Source organism: Mastomys coucha, unplaced genomic scaffold (assembly GCF_008632895.1).
Source record: "Mastomys coucha isolate ucsf_1 unplaced genomic scaffold, UCSF_Mcou_1 pScaffold22, whole genome shotgun sequence".
Classification (NCBI taxonomy): Eukaryota; Metazoa; Chordata; class Mammalia; order Rodentia; family Muridae; genus Mastomys; species Mastomys coucha.
The window spans coordinates 187,004,879-187,021,877 of NW_022196905.1; the positions used below are offsets into that span (position 1 = coordinate 187,004,879).

Consider the following 16,999-nt stretch of genomic DNA (forward strand, 5'->3'; position numbering starts at 1 on the left):
TCTTTCAAAGAACCTAGGTTTGATTCTCAACACCTACATGGTAGCTCACCAACCATAAGTAACTCCAGTTCTAGGGAATCCAATTCCTTCTTCAGGCCTTTGTAGGTACCAGGCTAACATATAATGCACAGACATACATGTAGGCAAAACACCCAAACACATTTAAAAGAAGTCATAGACTCTCAGGATTGAAGAAGACTCCTAAAAGTCAAAAGTCAAGCACTTTATATATTAACCTTCTCTAAAACCATAATAAAAAGCAGCTTTCTAAGTTCCTCCTAAAACACTAGCTTCTCTTACGGTTTCTATTGTAAAACATCATGACCAAAAACAACTCAGGGAGGAAAGGGTTTATTCAGTTTATGGCTTGCAGTACATCATGTAAGGAACTCAGGGCAGAACTCAAGGTAGGAATCTGAAGGCAGGAACTGATGCAGAAGCAACACAGAAATGCTGCCATTGGCTTCCTCCTCAGGGCTTGCTCTTATACCATCCAGGACCACCTGCCCACAGGTGGCATGTCCCCACAGTGAGCTGGGCCCATGCACATCAATCATTAAAGCAAGAAAATGGCCCATAGTTTCTCTCAAATCTCAAATTAAAAATTTCCCCCAAATAACTCTGGCTAGTGTCCAACTGACGAAACACTAGTGAGCAGAGTAGCTGTGAGTTACAGTTTCTAGTTCTAGTTCTGTTATAACTTTCATTCTTAGAAAATCTCTCACTCCTTTTGAATCTAAATCTATGTCTAAGGATACAGCCTGAAAGCACATGGCTCAGGAGCCCAAGATTTGGTTTGAAAGAACACTAAGTTTGAGTTTTGGCTCTGCCACTTACTGGCCCCACCGCTGGCTCTGCTCAGATGGGTCCTGGCACTCCTCCGCTGTGAGGCAGGGATAGAAGTATCACCCACCTCTAATGAGAAAAGAAGACTAAGGAGTGAGTGCAGTGTTTCACACAGAGAAGCACTTAAAGCCTTTCCTACAGAGCATCATGAAGAACCGCTTCTCCCTGTCACTGTCAATCTTCTCATCTGCAAATGAAGTACTAGCTACCATGTGAGGACGCATGCAATGAGCAGAGATGTTGCTAAAATAAATTCCACCTGCTACTGATGTTTTCATTTTACTAGATTTCCACCATCTGACCTTACCTCTCTTTAGTAAATTCTCACATTCTTAGCAGCCTCCCTCGATGTCAAATTACTCCTGGATAGTTCTTTTAAGTACTTACATAGCTGCAGTTTAACACGGATTTATATCATTATTTTGATATCTGTTTCCTTTGTATTACAGACAGGGAGCACGTCCTGGCTGGTCCCATTTTCTACTTATGTAGGCAGTAGTACAAACAAACTTAGACAATATAAGTAAGGTAATAATTTGGGAAAAATAAAGCACTTAATTTTTAATATAATAGAATCACATTGAATATTATATGAGCAATAGGTAAGTTTCTATCTTCCTTAAGATAGTTTTTGTTTGTTTATTTTATTTATTTATTTATTTTGGTTTTTTGAGACAGGGTTTCTCTGTATAGCCCTGGCTGTCCTGGAACTCACTTTGTAGACCAGGCTGGCCTCGAACTCAGAAATCCGCCTGCATCTGCCTCTCAAGTGCTGGGATTAAAGGCGTGTGCCACCACAGCCTGGCTGTTTGTTTATTTTTATGCTCTTGTTTTGTTTTTGTTTTTTAAGACAGGGTCTCTCTGTGTAGCCATGGCTGTCCTAGGACTTGCTCTGTAGACCAGGCTAACCTTGAACTCAGAGATCCACTTGACTCTCTCTGCCTCCCAAGTGTTGGGATTAAAGTCATGCCATGTCCTGGTCTTGTTTAATCTACTTAAATATTGGATTTTTTCCCCTATGGTAGCTGAGTCAATCCTAATTTATTATTCCTTATTAGATTAAGAAGTCTATGAAGTCAGAACGGCTCACCATTCCATTCCTATAGCCATGTAAAGAGCCTGGCACTCTGAAGAGCTTTGGGTATTTGAATAGAATTCTGTGTTTTGAAGTCACAGAGAATACATTTAGTGGCTCTTGAGTTTTAGTAATCAACCATTCCTAAATTATATTTCCCAAGTTAAACTGTAAACAGAATTATAGTTATTTATGCAACTACACTATAGAACTTGGAGGTTAACAACACATGATTACTTAAGCAATCTGCATTAATGACAAAATGCATTAGCACCAGAATTCATTCTAATTGGTAGGAGCAGCTTTACTAAAATGTATCAGTACCCAAAAGTACAACAGTATAGCCAGTTATTATTAAAATGTTATTTATTAACTGTTAATTTAAAGATAAGAAATAATCGAATTTGTTGGGTGTGGTGGTGCACACCTGTAATCTAAGCACTTAATTGGGAGGTAGGGGCAGAAGGATCAGAGGTTCGGGGTTTTCCATGGCTACATAGTGAGCTGGGAGCCCTTTGGGGCTACATGAAACCTTGCTTTGGCCAGCAAAATGGCTCAGTGAATAAAGGCACCTGGTGGCACATGTTTGACACCCTAGACCTACATGGTAGAAGGAGAGAATGAAGTCCAGCAAGTTCTCCTCTCATATCTACATGTGAACCGTGACACATGCATGCCAAAACCCAAAAAACAAATAACACTAAAATGTAAAAAGAAAGCAACAAATAGCTAACCTAAGTAAATCTTTATCAGACTGAAAGCATATTTACTAGACTATAACATGGTTACATGCAAAGAAGCTAAGATTTCAATATTATGGAGTTATTAAAACAATACTAACATGAACTGCACTATCAAATAGTAAACATGTTAAATAAAATTGTTATGCAACTTGAAGTTAGATTTCTACAATGTTTTCCACATTTTCCTGATATAAATTGGTTCTTCAATTTTTATATAGATAAGATATAGTGAATTAAGAGGGAAAAATTTAAACACTTAGACAACCTTCCAATGTGTTTATTAAATCTGTTATAGAAGTGTTGTATACTGTTATTTGTTACATTAGGGATACTTCTACGCTGTAATACATTGTAGCACTTTAATAGTAACAATATGTTTAAGCAGCAATGAAAAACCTCTGAATCTTAGTTTTTTTGTAACCCATCTGTGTAAGAAATCCTATCTTAGACTGTTGAACTACATCACATACCAGAAAAAGTCAATACTGATGAGTTATGACAAACAAAGTCAAAAACTAAGCCAGTGGCTTATGCTTGTAATTATAGCACCCAGAGTCCAAGTGTGGAGGAGAGCCTCACATGTCAGGACAGCAGATGCACACAAAAGCCCACAGTCAGTGCCAACAGCGAAACTCACACAATTACCAACTACAGTGAAACAAGGCATCGGACTTACTTTTGACTGTTCAGTGGTTATTTTAAGAAGAGTACAACATTTTTAGTGTGGAGAATTAAGGAAGATTTCACATATATTTATTTCACTTCAAAGCCAGGAGAATGTATTTACAAATATCTTTCAAATATGCAAAGATCTAACAAAATCAGCAGACGTCCTTTATAAGAACATTTGAACTTACATATATTTTCAAATTACAAAATTACTTTTCATAACATTATCATATGGTTAACATTCAAATGAAAAAATGTTAAAACCTATTCTGAGGCCAGATGGTCACTACAACTTTCATAAAATTCATGCAAAACAATCTTAAGTTTCTAAAAAACAGAGGGCAATGTTTAAGTCCATATAATTCTTGTTTTTATTGACAAAGCTAAATAAAAAGATAAATATTAGCCCTACACTCTTTTCTCTTAGATGAAAACAGGTGTAACTATTTGTATTCTAGGTTTGGTCAGTTTCTATCTGTAAGATCCAAGTAGGTGTTGGTCTCTTCTAGACTTAATTTTTTCATCCATGAAAACATAAATATGATTTCTAAAATTCACACCAGTTCAAACATTATGATACTTCTTTTTGTCAAAATTTCCCCGAATTTCATCTCATTGTCCACTTTTAAGAGTGAAATTTGCTTTACCTCACTTTTGTCACAGGTAAATATTTATACTGGAAGTCAGAGAATTAAAACATAGTTCAAAAACAGAAAATTCTTATTCATCTAGTTTAAACTAGATATAGTAATATTTTAATTGAAATGAATTTTTACTTTGTTTCATTATTTACTCACAGAAACAGTGTTGTCAAAAAGAAGATAGCAAGAAAATGTAGCAGAAGTCTGGAAGCTGTGAGACACAGGAGAGCCAGTGATTAATGGAAGGATGTAGGAGAAGAACTTACCTGTATGAGCAATGCAACCATCTTCTTCCCATCAGCTCCTGGATTGGCCAACTTGTTAAACTCTAAATCAAAATAAAGCTTGCACACAGCATTCTCAGGAATAACTTCATAGCAGTGTAAGAGGGTTTTCCTAAATTGAATAGTACAAGTGTTAGATTTGTACCTTACACTGCACATTGTTTTTAACTTATTATTGGCAAGGGGTAGAGGAGAGGGCACTGAGGTGTGACAGTCAGAGGACAGCTTGCCTCTTCCAATACCATGGGTTCTAAGCACTGAACCTAGATTATCAGATTTGCACAGCGAACACCTGTTCTGAGCCACTTCACTAGATCATATAGCTCAAAACTTTTAAAACATGGGGTTGGTTAGTCCTATACTCAAGATCAGTGACCATTGTGCTTTATCTACGTATAACTATGAATTAATAAGCTGATAAAGACAATGAGCTAAAAGTAAGTCTGTGGCTCATATTTTAAACTCATTAGAGAGTTTCTGACAAAATGATATTAATAATTGCATTCAAAAATTATTTAACTGGAAAATAAGGTCAATGTTACAGTGCTATGTATTCACAAATGTCTTGATGTTGTGTAATGTCCCCATTTTTGTTTTTGCTGTCACTGCAAAACAATTATTACTTAAGGAAGAATGTTCTTTCTCAAACTGTTATCCTAAGAACATACACACACATACACACTTAAGAGTGCATGAATCTTCTGTGGGAATTTTTAAATTCTGTATTTTCACTATGTAGATACATTTAAATATTTTAAAAAAGAAATCCTATCTTGAGAAACCTTCACCCATCCCTTTTAGATGTGTGAATTGTCCTTTTCCTGACTTAAGTCTCTCTAATAATTGTCTAACTTATGCATGCATAAGAGAAATGATTTTGACAGGTAAATAAAAGCAGGAGCTGACTCAAAATGCAAATACACACAGCTCAGGTGACACTCTGTATAAGTAAAAGCTCTGTAGTGAGTTTGAAAAGGAAAAGTGGGAGTTGGAAAGATGGTTGGCTGATTAGTGTGCAGCGCTCCTCCAGAAGACCTGAGTTTGGTTCTCAGCGTCTGGGTCAGGTGCCTGTAACTCCAGCTACAGGAGATCTGACATCCTCTTCTGGTCTCCTCAACACCTTCATGGGTGCACACATGCAGCACTCACACATATACATAAATGAAAATAAAATAAAACAAATGTGTTTATAAGGAAAAGTGATGAAGCACACCCTCTTGTGGCAGGCAGTACCTGTAGGTATCGCATGTGAATTCTGACAGGACTACATTTACAGTCCAAGGTGACATTTAGTTTCAATAAAACACCATCTGTTACATAATATTAAGAACCTTCATGGGCACTCACATGCATACACACATGCACACACATGCACACACAGACACATGCACACATACACACATGCACACACATATGCAGGCACTCACATGCATACACACATGCACACACATGCACACACGGACACATGCACACATACACACATGCACACACATATGCAGACACACACACACACACACACATGCACACACATACAAATACACGATCCATATGGTGGGAGATGAGAAATAAACTCCCCCAAACTGTCTTCTAACCTCTCTCTGCATGCCGATGGTACATGTGTGTCCCCATGCACACACACACACACACACACACACACACACACACACGCACACACACACACACACACACGCACACACACATGCACATATACACACATGCACATATACACCCACATGCACATACACACAAGCAAAATAAATAACTGCAATAAAAAGATCCTTTAAAAGAGTGAGTATATGTGCAGGGCATGGTGTTATACATCTTTAATGTCAGCATCAGGTGAGAGAAGCAGGCTTCCCACTGTGAGTTCAAACCTGGGCAACACACTGAGTCCCAGGCTGGCTCGAGTTACATAGTGAGATCTTATAAAAATGATGTCAAATATGGAACCTCTGTCAATGATGCCCAGAAAGATAAAGTTGTCTATCAGTAGCTTCTGTGACGACTGCAACCACCTCTTTCACAAAGGAGCTTTAGAATTCAATTCTAATAGTGAAAGAATAATGTGCTGACTAGTTTTATGTCAAGTTGATATAGCTGTAGCCATCTGAAAGGAGGGAACCTCAACTGAAAAAATGCCTCCATAACATTGAGCTGTAAGCAGACAAACCTGTAGGGCATTTTCGGCTCTTTTTTTTTTTTTTTTTTTTTTTTTTTTTTTTTTTTTTTTTTTTTTTGGTTTTTTGAGACAGGGTTTCTCTGTGTAGCCCTGGCTGTCCTGGAACTCACTCTGTAAACCAGGCTGGCCTCGAACTCAGAAATCCGCCTGTCTCTGCCTCCCAAGTGCTGGGATTAAAGGTGTGTGCCACCACTGCCCTGCTGGGCATTTTCTTAATTCGTGTCAATGGGGGAGGGCTACCCCTGGGATAGTGGTCCCAAGTTCTGTAAGAAAGCAGGCTGAGCAAGCTATAAGGACTAAGCCAGTAAGCAGCCCCCCTCCATGGCCTCTGCATCAGCTCCTGCCTTCAGGTTCCTGCCATGTTTGACTTCCAGTCCTGACTTCGTCCAGTGATGAACAGTAATGTGGAAGTGTAAGCCGAATAAATCCTTTCTTTCTCAACTTTCTACTGGTCATGGTGTTTCATTACAACAGTAATCCTATGGCAAGTAACTAACCATGTGAGCATGAACTGTGGATATTAGTTCAGCATGGATTAATTTCAACAAAAAAGGAAACACAAGTTTAGTTTAATGAGCTACTCTGCTACTTACCGGGTCTTATAGTAAAACCAAAGTTGAGCATAGGATGTTACAAGGTAAATACGTTGTCCATTTCCCATTTTGCACTCCAAAGCAAATACGTGAACATTCTAAAATTTAAAATAATTTTTGAAAATTTACAACATGAAAATCTAAGTTCAGCTGTAACTAAAAAATATTCATGAAGAACTTTGTTACTCAATATACAAAATTTAGAATATGAACAATTGTATTATTAAAAACAAGATAGTCACCAGACCCATGCCATCTCAAATCTATATATATTAAAATTTTTCTTTTAGATTTATTCCTTTTATTTCATGTATGTAAATATTTTATCTGTCTGTCTGTCTGTCTGTCTGTATGTATGTATGTATGTACACTACATGTGTGCCTGGTACCCAGAGAGGTCAGAAGAGGGTACTGGGTTCCCTGGAACTGGAGTTATGGATGGTTGTGAGCCATCATTTGGGAATCAAACGTAGGTCCTCTGCAAGAGAAACAAGTGCTATTAACCCCAAGCCATCTCTCCAGCCCCTAAAAATCTATATTTTTAAAATAATTATTTATGTTTTGGCTGAATATATGGCTCAATGGCTAAGAGCACTGGCTGCTCTTTCCAGAGGATTCAGGTTCAATGCCTGGCACCCGCAGGCAGCTCACAACTGTCTATACCTCCAGTCACAGGAGGTCTAACAGTCCCTTCTGTCCTTCTCTGGCACTGCATGAGGTACACAGTCATACTTTTATGCAAATACTCACACATAAAAGGTTTTAGTTATTTATTTTTATTTTATATGTATGTGTGGGTGGCTGCATGTATGTCTATGTACTACATACTGTATACATACAAAGAGCCCTTGGGGGTCCAAAGAGGGCACTGGATCTCATGAAACTATAGTTGCAGATGGCTGTGAGTTGCCCAGGTGGGCACTAGGGCCTGAATGTGAATCCTCTGTGAGAGCAGCCTTTGCTCTTAACCACTGAACCATCTCTCCAGTCCCTATGTTAAATCAGCAACATAATATATATGTAGGAGAGAAACTTTCCAGATTAAAAGTAACATTTAAAGGAGAAGAAAGCCCATTCCCTTATTCTCATTTAACCTAAGACAGTTCTTATTTTATGACATTAGAGTCATTTTACAAAAGTAACTCCAGATTACTATTAATTATTTGAACAAAAATACATTAATAAGCTCTTTTCCTATAAAAATGTACATGGGAATAAAATGTTTAAAAGAAGTTGCCGTAGTCCTGAACGAACAGGGCTGTTCATGGCTGCTGCATAAAGAACTTCTGTTAATATAAGCACAGACACAAACAGTTTTCTATCCATCTAGCTAGAAGTACCTGGTGAGCCATTTCCATTTTCATAAATGAGAAACCATACAAAGACTCTTGTTAGACTCTATTGAAAGTTCTTTTAGGGGCTGAGGATGTGGGTCAATGGTGGAGCATTTGCCTAGCATATGTCAGGACCTGGGTTCAAGTCCCAGAATAAAAAGAAAAAAGCCTTTCTCAAATAAACTTTACACTGATGATTGGTTTTGAAAAGATCAAGTTTAAATGACTCTATCAGGATTTTAATTTTTGATTCCTGAATTGGGTTTACACAAAATAAGTAAGAAGGTTTTTCTAGTGTTCTCTCTTTCGCTGAACTCCGAATAAGCATCTTTACTAAGAAAAGAAGTTCTTTCTCTCCAATATGAAGGACTTTGTACTTCTACATAGACGCAATGACCAGAATCACAATTTATATTTAATTTAATTTTTTTTTACATTTATTTATTTATGTATAGGTGTGTGGGGGAGGCAGATACTCTTGCCAGGGCATGCATGTGGGAGCCAGAGGACAACTTTAGGTAGCCGGTTCTCTTTCTAAGTGGGTCTCAGAGATTGAACTCAGGTCATCAGGCTTGGCAGCAAGTGCCTTTACGCATTGAGCCATTTGACCCAAGTTACATTTTACATATGTATCTTATCTTTTAATTTATTTGTCTTTATATTCCCAACAAGAAAACAATAGGCAATATATTATCTATTGCCTGATTTACTTTAATTTTGTGTTTGAGCTCCATGTTCTCAGTATGACTGAGGCACCTTAAATACTTCCTCTCACTTGCTTAATGTATTAGGGATAGGCTCATCCTACCTCCCAGCAGATTTCCCTTCAATGTTGTCACATACTCCACATTTTTAAAAGTAAGTGGGACCAGTAATGTCATTCTTTGACCGGAGAGATGGCTTTGTGGTTAGGAGCACTGGCTGCTTTGCAGAGGCCCCAGGTTCAGTTCCTAGCACCCACATGGTACCTCACAACCATCAGTAACTCCAGTTCCAGGGGATCTGACACCCTCTTCTAAACTCCATGGGTACGCCATACATATGGTGCACATACATACATGTAGATAAGACACTTATACACATAAGATAAAACTAAAAAAGAAATGACATTATCTTTCACTACTAAAATATATGTAGTAGTTAATGAATTCAAAGGGGTATTTTTCTAAGTCATATGCTATCCAGATTACTACTGTGTTTTCTTTGTTATATCTCATCTGAAATGAGAGCAAATGCATTTTTTTTAACCTTGAGTGTTACTTAAAATAAAAAATAAAGACAAAGCAATTACCTCTTTACAGCTTTTAACAAAATTAAAAGCTTGACTCTGACGATGAAATAGCTTCCAAATGGAGGATGGTTCTTCTGGCTTGGCCAGCCTTGGTCTGTACACGGAGGACAGTGGCTTCCTCTCATAGTGAGATGCCCGTTCTTCAATCTGCTTCAGCCTTGACTCCCATTTCCTCATTGCTTCACAAGTATGGAGAGAACAAATGCAACCTCAGAAACCGTCCTATCAATTGCTACTAAACAAACAAAAATGAGGGTATTTTTGGCTTTTTTTTTTTTTTCGTTTTTTGTTTTGTTTTGTTTTTGTTGTTTTTGTCTTTGTTGTTGTTTTTCCGAGACAGGGTTTCTCTGTGTAGCCCTGGCTGTCCTGGAACTCACTCTGTAGACCAGGCTGGCCTCAAACTCAGAAATCTGCCTGCCTCTGCTTCCCAAGTGCTGGGATTAAAGGCGTGCGCCACCACTGCCCAGCGAGAACCATTCTTATAAATGATGTTACTTGTGCTTTACAATAGCCTAAGAGACTTCTACATTAAGGCCTGGACAATCCTGCCACCCACAGGCATTATGCTTACCCCAGTCAAGCTCACTAAACTCTAAATTTTCGGCACTATCTCTTAGTCAACAGTGCCCATTTTGTGAAAGAAGCCAGACATTTTGCAAAGAATCTCAATGTAAACCTGTCTTTAATTGTTGTGTACTTGGGACTGAGTTAATTCTTATCTACTTTCTTCAAAACTGTGCTGTGCTTAAGTATGGCCAAGGAAAAGTGATCTGGGCCAGACTTTAGAAGTCCTGCTGCATGATTGGTTTTTCCCTGCTTGCTGTAAAGTCTGCAGAGGGATCACCACAGTTTATGCAGGGCCTAAGCTTAGACATGTGAAAATGTCTTATGAATTACACAAAGGCCATGTAGATGCTTGCAGAATCGCTGTGACTTTTAACACAGCCAACCTATCGCTCAGCTGATCTTGGACCCTGCTCCCGTGTTATCATTTCTTAGTGTACGCTTCGGGTCTAGGTATCACGGAAGCTTGGCTTCCTTTCTGTTTCTGTACTCCTGCTCTAAGCAGAGCTTCATTCACATGTTATTATGAAATTTATATTTTGCTCCTTGTCCTAATAGGAGATGCCATTTAAGCTTAACTACACACTGATTCTGGGCCTGACCCCAAGACTTGCTTGGGCCAATGTCACACTGACAAATGTAAGATCAAGTGCTTCTGCAGCAGACCCAACTGTGTTGGAGTCCTGTCCCGAGACCCAGGAAGGGGAAAGAGGACCATCATACATCCATATCAGAGGCTGACCGGCCGCATGAAGAAGGCATCCCAGCCAGGGCCCATCACATAGGTGACTTAGGACATTTCAGATCACACATCATTAAAATAGAATGAATTCAGGACCGACTACAGAACTGCCTAGCTTAAATAAAGGACCACTTAAAAATCATTTTTTTAATTAGTAATTTTTTTGTACTCTTTGTACACAAAACTGGGTCAGTTGTGGTTCTTTGTCAATGTCATCTACCCTGTAATCTACTCATTCAGAAAACAGATTCATTAGTTTTTAAGTGAAATAACAAAATATACTAAAGCATTTAGGAGCAAATTATTATTTACCTATATTAATGTCTTTGTCTTCAATTTTAGCAGAAATCTTTAAACTGATACAATCTCATTAGCAAATAACATATTCCCTGAAAAGGAAAACAAAATTGCCTAAAAAAAAAAAAAAAAGAGCCAGGCAGTGGTGGCACATGCCTTTAATCCCAGCACTTGGGAGGCAGAGGCAGGTAGATTTCTGAGTTCGAGGCCAGCCTGGTCTACAAGAGTGAGTTCCAGGACAGCCAGGGCTACACAGAGAAACCCTGTCTCAAAAAATCAAAAAAAAAAAAAAAATTATATAGAGCCCTCAATATTAGGTTTGCCTTAACTTGATTCACATGCAGATGAAAGTCTGCTATATTTCAAGAAAACTAATTGAAATTTTTCTATGTGATTCATTACGTTACCCTATCTGAATCACAGACTCAGAACAATAACTAAGAATTATTTTCCGCTAGAAATGGATGACAGTTGGAGCATCAGACAACAACTGGGGCTTGGACTATCTGAGCAGGAGGGCTGAATAACAAAAGCAAAGAAAATGGAGAGAAAGCATCTGGCCTTCTGGTTTGGGACTATCAAATTCCCCATCCCGAGGCTCTGGGAGAACATGACACCATATTAGAAATACTTTTAATTCCTGGTGTGGAAAGAGTACAGTTGTTCTTTTTAAATAAGTTTATGCCAAAGCTGCTTTTTCACCCCATCTATTTTTGGTAATGATTTACAAGTTCCACAGAAAAACACTTGTACTAATTTCAAGCAAAGGCTTAAGGAACTCTAGCACCCATTTCTGTAACAAAACAGTATTTAATCATGCTTGCTACAATCCCACAGTTGGAAGTGTTGGCCTTACAAAAGAGGATTAGTCATCTTACCGTAATTAGTGGGAGAAGGGAAATCAGGATGGAAGTGAAAAGCTGACCAAGTTCCCTGAGCTTACGTCTAGACTTGTCTATTAAGGGCTGTGAACGGCCTGGTTCCAAGAGCAATTTGACTGGGGGAGGGGGTGGGCAGAGGATGACCTTACACAGCTGCTTTGTAGTCACCATTCACTCACATTGTGATAGTCAATACTGTCCACTTGACTGGGTATCAATATGCCCACATTTGTAAAGCACACCTTTTGGGGGAAGAGGTGTTGGTCAACTGTAATGTTACCTTCAAAGGCAATTAGGCTGGGCAGTGGTGGCACATAACTTTAATCCCAGCATTTGGGAGGCAGAGGCAGGCAGATTTCTGAGTTCAAGGCCAGCCTGGTCTACAGAGAGAATTCCAGGACAGCCAGGGCTATACAGAGAAACCCCGTCTCAAAAAAAAAAAAAAAAAAAAAAAAAAAAAAAAAAAAAAAACAAAAAAACAAAAAACAACAACAATAAAAAACAAACAAAGGCAATTAGACCATGTGGATTCTGAACGCCTATTCATGTGATGTGGACTCTGAATTCATGTGGATTTATGAATCCCTTGATGGATTCATCTTATGGTAGTACTACTGAGAGATAGTGATAGGTAATGTAGTGGACCCTAGTTTGAGAAAGTACTGTTTTCTGGCTGCCCTGATATAAACTGCTATTCTATCCTGCCCTCCCAGGCAAAATGGACTGAGAACTTTAAAGCCCAAATAGATACTTCATCTATTAAGTTATTCTGCAGGCACTCACTCTGTCACAATGAGAAATCTGACTAATACAGGTGTAAAGGAACCCTGAGGTTTTCTTTAGCCAGGTTCTTGGTTTCCTTCTTTCTTTCTTTTTATTTTATTTTGAGATAAGATAGGGCCAGAGAGATGGTTAAGAGCACCAACTGCTCTTCCAGAGGTCCTGAGTTCAATTCCCAGCAACCACATGGTGGCTCACAACCATCTGTAATGGGTTCGGATGCCCTCTTCTGGTGTGTCTGAAGAGAGCAATGGTGTACTCATACACATAAAATAAATAAATAAATATTTTGAGATAAGATATTTCTACGGTTGCCCAGGCTGGCCTCAAACTGACGATCGTCCTGCTTCAGCCTATCAAGTGCTGGAATTATAGGCATGTAGCAGTTAACCCCCACTCCAACTTCTCGCTCCACCCTGAGATTAAATTCATCAGTATTGAGTTTACTGGATATATCACAGTGCCACTATTTGTGATGTTCTTTTATTTTAAAATACCAATATTTTGTGTATATATACATGTTTATGTGTGTGTGCACACATGCACATGTTATACATGCAGTTTTGTGCATGAGTATGCATGCAGGCCAAAAAATGATGGGTATTTCCCTCAATAACTCTGCTTTTGTTTGTTCTTGTTTGTTTGTTTGAGACAGGGTTTCTGTGTCTGTGTAACCCTAGAAGTCCTAGAACTCGCTCTGTAGACCAGGCTGGCCTTGAACTCAGAAACCCGCCTGCCTCTGCCTCCCCCACCTCATTTCTTAACACAGGGTCTTTCATAAACCCTGGAGCTCATCAATTGGGCTAGGCTAACTGGCCAACAAGCTCCAGGGATCCCACTGTCTCTACCTTCCCATAACACCTGGTGCTTTAAATGGGTGCTGGGGATGTGAGTTCAGGTTTTCATGTTTATTCAGCTAGTATTTTACCAACTGAGCCATCTCCCAAGCTCTTTAACGTCTTCTTAATATTATATCATTTATGAACTCTTGTTACATTTTACTTACCTGTGTGTATTTGTGTGAATGTGGGTGTGTGTTCTTGAAACCAGAAAAGGGTCTTGGATCCTCTGGACCTAGAGTTACAAGTGGCATGAGCCACCTGAGTTGGAAGAGCAAGAGCTCTTAACTACCCAACCATGTCTTCATCATCTTTTAAATGTACTCTATAGTCCCTCTATACAATATCCATGACTTAAGCATTCATCTTTAAATAGTCATCTTAAAGTATGCTATTAAAGTTCATTTATAAATATATTACTATCTAAGCTTATAACTATGTAAGCTTTCTAGAATGTGTAACAACTTAAGAAATTAAATATAAAAGACTGAATTTCTTCTGTCACCACTTACATTACTGCCTATGAACAGAAGTTGTATTTTAAATGTCCCTAAAACCCACTAGAAGGGATAAGAAGGCCTGTAACAATGTAACAATATACTGTTCCAGGTGGTTCTTTTCCTCCTCCCTGACCTCCCATCCAAAACAGCACAACTCTACCAGACGAATGACCCTCACACCATTTTACTTGCAAGAATACCCGTTAATGATTTAGTTATTACTTAGTTGATATGTAGCTTATCTTATGAAGGCTAAATCTTCCTGTAGATTTAGGCCCTAAAACGTTTGTGTATTTTACTTCCAGCTCAGTGTTTTCACCAAGTGGATGATAGTGACCATGTCCCGCCCCTAGCCCACTTCAGAAGCCCTCTTATTCCAGCTACCCCAACCTGGAAAGCATCACACTGCTTTTCATGAATTCTTTCTCTCTTGAGGCCGGGCTGTGAAAATTACAGTGCTCAGATGGAAAAACATCACCTCCAGCTGTTTTGCTCTAACAAGCTTCTCTAGATGAAGTCAGCATAACGGCAGAAAACTGCTGAGGATATTTTATCTAAGGTATCATTTTTGTTAAGAATGTTTAGCACAGGGAGGGAGGGGTCAGGGCACAAGGAGATCCAGGATTTCTCAATTAGACCCTTCCTTGTGAACTACAGCCTCCATGAAGCATCTGCTAGGGTTGAATGCGTCCTATTGCTAAAGTTTATCCCAACAGAAAATGGCTGATCCTCACTCCCTTTGGGAGGGATAATGATGGATTAATTTGTTTCTGGAATCTACATTTAACCACTACGACTCTTCACAAGAGCAAACCACTTATCCTTTTAAAGCCTCTGCCGGAACTGGAAAAAATAAGAAATGTCTACCAGACGAATGACCCTCACACCATTTTACTTGCAAGAATACCCGTTAATGATTTAGTTATTATTTAATTGATATGTAGTTTATCTTATGAAGGCTAAATCTTCCTGCAGATTTAGGCCCTAAAATCGTACCACACGCAACGAACAGTAGACATTTGTGTGTAGCTACAAATACTACAGTCCCTTACATCCAACCAAGCAAAGGCGTGGGAGGCAAGATGCTGCTCTATGGAGTAAATTCGTCCTTAGAATATTCTGGGCCCCTGAAATTCAATGCCAAGTGCTGTGCTCATGTTTTCGTATATTATGCAAACAAAACAAAACAAACAAACGAACAAAAAACATTTCCCTGAGTTAGAGTCTGAAATAGGACCTAAAACAGTCCGAGATTTCAGAAAGGTAGTCAGGACTTCTGACTGAGGGAGCAAGAGTTGGACGGAAGTGAAGGGAGGCCTCAGTTCATTTGAGAGGAAGTAGAGATACCAAGTACGGGGCTCAGCTCTAGTTTCTCCTGTCGGAGCTCTGACTGACAGAGGCGTCTCCCTGAACGCCCATCTTTGCGACCCCGGAATCAGGCGTGGCCTAAATTTACCTCGAGTGGCGCAAGTCGGCTGAAGGCCGCAGCTGGTGGAGCCAGAGATGGCGGGAACCAGAACTTGAAACCCCCGCGAGGGGGCGGAGCTGGAGGGGGCGGGGCTCTTGAGTCGGCCCTAGGTGGGCGGGGCCTGCGCGGCGGCGGCGGGGCTCCACCGGGGCTGAAACAACCAATCGCGACCCGCGCTTGAGAGGTGAGGGGTTGGGGAGGGGAGGAGGGGGAGGCCGAGAGGAGGCGTGGCGTGGGCGGGGCCGACGGTGAGCTGCTGTTGCAGTGTTGGTGCTGGTGCGATCAAAGCAGAGTGTCCTGCGGCGAGGAGCTTGGGACGGTACGGTGAGTGTCTGCTGCTTTCGCGCCTTCAAGGGCCTGCCTTGCCACCCGGAGCTGGCGCTCTCTTGCCGGGTCTGCAGCTCCTTGGAGGAGGAGGAGGGGGAAACGAGCGATCTGGGCGGAGGATCCTTTGTGTTGCCTCCAGGCTTGCTCAGGCAAGCACTGAAGGCAGAGAAGCTGGAAACAGCTCCGGGAGCGCGATCCCGAGCCGGGAGCCCAAACCTGGGAGGCCAAACCCGTGTCCCTAAACCTGGGTTCCCCGGGGCGGGACTCAGACCCTGGAGCGTGGCGCACGGGCCGCGCCGAAGCTCAAAAGGTGGAGTCCGGGGATCAGGAGATCGCCCCGGGCACAGAGCTTGTGGGACGGGAGGGGGTGAGTCCATAGTGTGGGGATGAGCCTGGAAGCCCAGTGGCGGGAGGTGGCGGAATCCTGGAGCTGCAGGCCGAGGTGTGGACCCGGGAGTAGACGATGGGTAGGGGAAGTTCTGCCCTGGGGCCTGGAAGCTAGGCTGATGCTGATCTTGAGGCTGCTCTAAGGAACCCAACCTCCCTCCATTACTAGAGTATCTGGCCTCCACCTTTGGTTTTCTCCAGTGCACTGTGATTTTGGTTCTTGCGGAGAGCTAATTTTAAGCATGACTCCTTTAACTCTCTTTCTCAACCCGAAGCCTATCTTTGAATACTCCAGCTAATTCCTTTGTTGGTCATAGTCACTGTAGGAGCTTGCGTTGACATCTCTTGGGCCACGCTCAGTTACTGTCCCTTCTTCACACTTATTAGTTGATCTCCTCTGAAGCCCGACTGAGCAGCAGGGTCCTTACCTCATTCTCCGTCGAGTCACCCAGGAAACGTCTTTCTCAGGCAAAGCTCTTGGACCTAACTTCTTCCGCCACCGTTAGTCACCGAGCCTTGTAGACCTACGAGTCTGACAGATTTGTACCCGGCCCCTCTT

At 40.6% G+C, this 16,999-nt stretch overlaps 2 protein-coding genes across 3 annotated transcripts in view; one reads left to right on the forward strand and one right to left on the reverse strand.

Moving 5' to 3' along the window:
• Primpol (primase and DNA directed polymerase) overlaps positions 1-15,887 on the reverse strand; it is a 42,195-nt gene extending 26,308 nt beyond the window's left edge. Inside the window, exons 1-4 of the mRNA XM_031339725.1 lie at positions 15,715-15,887; positions 9,656-9,834; positions 7,031-7,128; positions 4,241-4,370 (exon numbers count right to left, since the gene is read on the reverse strand). Of these exons, the coding sequence (XP_031195585.1) occupies positions 4,241-4,370; positions 7,031-7,128; positions 9,656-9,832 (405 nt within the window). The 5' untranslated portion in view covers positions 9,833-9,834; positions 15,715-15,887. The remainder of the gene's footprint in view (positions 1-4,240; positions 4,371-7,030; positions 7,129-9,655; positions 9,835-15,714) is intronic.
• A 48-nt stretch (positions 15,888-15,935) lies between these two features.
• The window catches only part of Casp3 (caspase 3), a 21,163-nt gene continuing 20,099 nt past the window's right edge, over positions 15,936-16,999 (forward strand). The window contains exon 1 of one of the 2 annotated variants that reach the window (XM_031339729.1): positions 15,936-16,050. The gene's annotated coding sequence lies outside the window, so the exon portion shown is untranslated. The remainder of the gene's footprint in view (positions 16,051-16,999) is intronic. The other variant, XM_031339730.1, reaches the window with a different exon arrangement.